The sequence below is a fragment of the Macrotis lagotis genome, chromosome 1 (assembly GCF_037893015.1).
Source record: "Macrotis lagotis isolate mMagLag1 chromosome 1, bilby.v1.9.chrom.fasta, whole genome shotgun sequence".
Taxonomy (NCBI): Eukaryota; Metazoa; Chordata; class Mammalia; order Peramelemorphia; family Peramelidae; genus Macrotis; species Macrotis lagotis.
The window spans coordinates 211,843,314-211,846,363 of record NC_133658.1 but is presented as its reverse complement, the minus strand read 5'-3'; the positions used below and the strand labels follow the sequence as shown (position 1 = coordinate 211,846,363).

Here is a 3,050-nt window from a genome sequence, read left to right as displayed (position 1 = left end):
ATGTGCCTTTTTTTTTTGCTAAAAATCGAGAATCCAGTTTCATACCTTCCATCTGGGGCCCCATCCACATATCACAGCGTATGAGATACATAAAGACCTACTATAATACAGTACATATACAATCTTTAAACTAAGGTAACAGCTCTGAGGTCTATATCACCATTTTCAATAAATCTTTACCTACAAATATTGAACAAATCTGAACTATAGCTGTACAAAAAAGTTTTTTTTTAAAACCACAAGGCCTTTAGATGCAAGGATTATTTAAAAATTTTAATCCTTTTAAAACCAGGACATAACGTACCAACATACTTGCATGCTAAAAACAGAGGAAAAAAAAGAAATCAAAAGGGAAGAAGTGCCTGAAAGTCTTACTGAAAAAACACAGCAAGAATGTTCCCTTTTCACTGTACAAAAATACGCCTGAAAATATATTAATTTTTAAAAAAGACTGAGGTCTGTTATGTATCAAAAATGTTTCAATACCTTTTGTACTGAGGTCTAGGCTGTCTGGTATTCAATCAAGGAGGTATAAGGGAACAAGTTACAAAAAAAAGGTTGGCAAGTAGAAATCACATTTGTAAAACCATAAACAATTTGATCTGAAAAGTAAACTCTGATCTTAAGTCAGTTCACAGTTTTTTTTTGTAAGCGTTTGTACAGTCTGTATTTTTTCAAGCTCCCTGCAGTTTTGTTAAGAATCGGATGCATAGAAGACATCAGTTTTCTCCCTCCAAAATAATAATAATAATAATAAAAAGTTGCAATGGTCCCTTTTGTTTTTTTTTTTTAAATCAACAGTTCTGCAAGATCTCTCAGGAAAGAAAAAAAAATCCACAAACCCCCTTGAGTAACAGTTGCGCGGCCAAAAGGCTTCTTTGCAGACCGTCTTCCAGACTTCAATCAAAGACCGACAAGCTTCAAACAGCGCCTTCCGGAGCGTTTCCCCCTCCCCCTACTCCCGCCCCCAGTCCCTTACGCCTTTGTTGCGATCATCAATTTCAGGGAAAAAAAAATTACAAAAAAAAATACACATGGGGGAGGGGGGTAGGAAATCACAACTCCAGGCTGGGTTTTGGAACTACCTTGAGACATGATAAAGGAGGGGGGGGGCGGGAGGGGGAAAGAATTTTTTTTAAAAAATTAAAATAAAAGACAGGAAAAAAAAAACCAAAAACTACTCATTTCTCTTAAACTCCACCAAATTTTTTTATCATCTTTTCCAATTTCTTTGCGTCATCATCACATCAACATCATGAGCATCTTCTTTCCCCATCATCATCATCATCATCATCACGATTTCCTCGCGAACCCTGCTCCGCACTACCGGTGGAGGGAGAGACAGAGGTGCCCCTTAACCGACCCCCCCCCTCCCCGCCCTCTTCACTAGGTGAAAACCAAGTCGGAAAAGTTCGCCTCCAGCCAGTCCCCCGCGATCATCTCGCTCAGCTCCGGGGTACAGTAGTCGGGGAACTCAAAGTGGGAGCCCAGGCTGCCCTCGCTGAACGAATCCAAATCTTTATCCACCAGGGACAGGGAGAGATTCCCCGCCGCTGAGCCGCCCCCCAGCTGCTGCTCGGTCGCCGAGTGGGGATTTTGGGAGAAATTCAAGCTCAGGTCGAACATCAGGTCGTCCGCCTCCTCGCCGCTGCTGGAGCTGGAGCTGGAGGAGGAGGAGGTGGAGACGGAGCGCGCGGAAGCCGGGGACAGGCCGGGCTGCTGCAGCTGCTGGGCGCTCTGCTTGGTGATGTTCTTGAAGCTGTAGTAGAGGCGGCTGGCGCTGCCGCCCCCGCCGTGGCCCCCGGCCGAGGCCGCGCCGGCCCGCACCTCCTCGTACAGGCTGGCCCCCTCGGTGGACTCGGCCGAGCTGCTCAGCGTGGGGCTGGCGGGCACTTTGGCGACGCTGTAGCGCCGGAGCAGCTGCTGGGCTTGATGCGGCGGCGGCTGCGGCTGCGGCGGCGGCGGCGGCGGCGGCTGCGGCGGCTGCGGCCGCCCCGGGTGCTGCTCCTCGTCCTCGTCCTCGGGCTCCTGCTTGATCCGCAGCTGGAGCTCGTCCTCCTCGTCCTCGTCCTCGTCCTCCTCGTCCATGAAGACGCATTTGACCGTTTTGCCGCCGCCGCCGCCGCCGCCCGCGCCGTTGACTTTGAGGGCGCCGAACACCAAGTCCTCGCCCGCGTAGTCCCCGTGCTGGGCCGCCTTGCCGGCCGCCGCCTTGGGGCAGGCTGCGGACGAGGACGAGGCGGAGGAGGAGGACGAGGAGGGCTTCAGCTTGCTACATTTCTTGCCGGAGCTCTTGGAGTTCTTGCCGCCGCCGCCGCCGCCCCCGCCGCCGCCGCCGCCGTTCCCGCCGCCGCCGCCGCCGCCCCCGCCGCCGCCGCCGCCGCCGCCGCCCCCGCCGGCGCTCTTCTCGGGGCTCTGGCCGGCGGTGGGCTTGGACGAAGGGTCCATTTTGGGCTTTTTCCTGGGCCTGTACTTGTAGTCGGGGTAATCGGCCATGTGCTTGAGCCGCAGCCTCTCGGCTTCCCGGATGAAGGGGATCTTCTCGCTGTCTTTGAGCATTTTCCAGCGCTTGCCCAGCCGCTTGGAGATCTCGGCGTTGTGCATGTCCGGCGACTGCTCCATGATCTTTCTCCTCTCGATCTTGGACCACACCATGAACGCGTTCATCGGCCGCTTAATGTGGCCCGACGCCGTTTTGCACCAGTCCGGGTCGCTCTCGTCCAGGGCCACGGGGCTGCAGGCCATGAACTCGCCCTCCTCCGTGTCCATCGCCTCCCGGGGCAGGTTGACCTCGCTCTCCAGGCTCTCCGCCTGCTGCACCATGGTCGGGCGTCGTGCGCGGCCTCAAAAGCCCCGGGCAACTTTCTCCGGTGCAGCGAGCCCCCTCCCCCTCCCTCCCACCCACCCCCCCAGCGCCCCTGGCAAGTTGCGAAGTCCTCCGTACCCCCTTTTTCTTCTCCCCCCTCCCCCCCGCCCCCTTCCTCCTCCAGCTGCACGCAAGGGCTCGGGCTCGGGCTCGGGCTCGGGCTGGGGCTCGGGCTCCGGCTCCG

General features: G+C 55.1%; 1 protein-coding gene across 1 annotated transcript; it reads right to left on the bottom strand.

Annotated features, from left to right (window-relative positions):
* Positions 1 to 1,386: 1,386 nt before the first annotated feature.
* LOC141515186 (transcription factor SOX-11-like) lies at positions 1,387 to 2,829 on the bottom strand. The gene has a single exon (XM_074226565.1). It carries the CDS (start codon positions 2,821 to 2,823, stop codon positions 1,387 to 1,389), a length of 1,437 nt encoding a protein of 478 aa, XP_074082666.1. The 5' UTR covers positions 2,824 to 2,829.
* Positions 2,830 to 3,050: the final 221 nt, after the last annotated feature.

What these genes read in the sequence shown, in the direction of transcription:
- LOC141515186 (XM_074226565.1), bottom strand. Translation starts at nt 2,823, where the DNA reads ATGGTGCAGCAGGCGGAGAGCCTGGAGAGCGAGGTCAACCTGCCCCGG.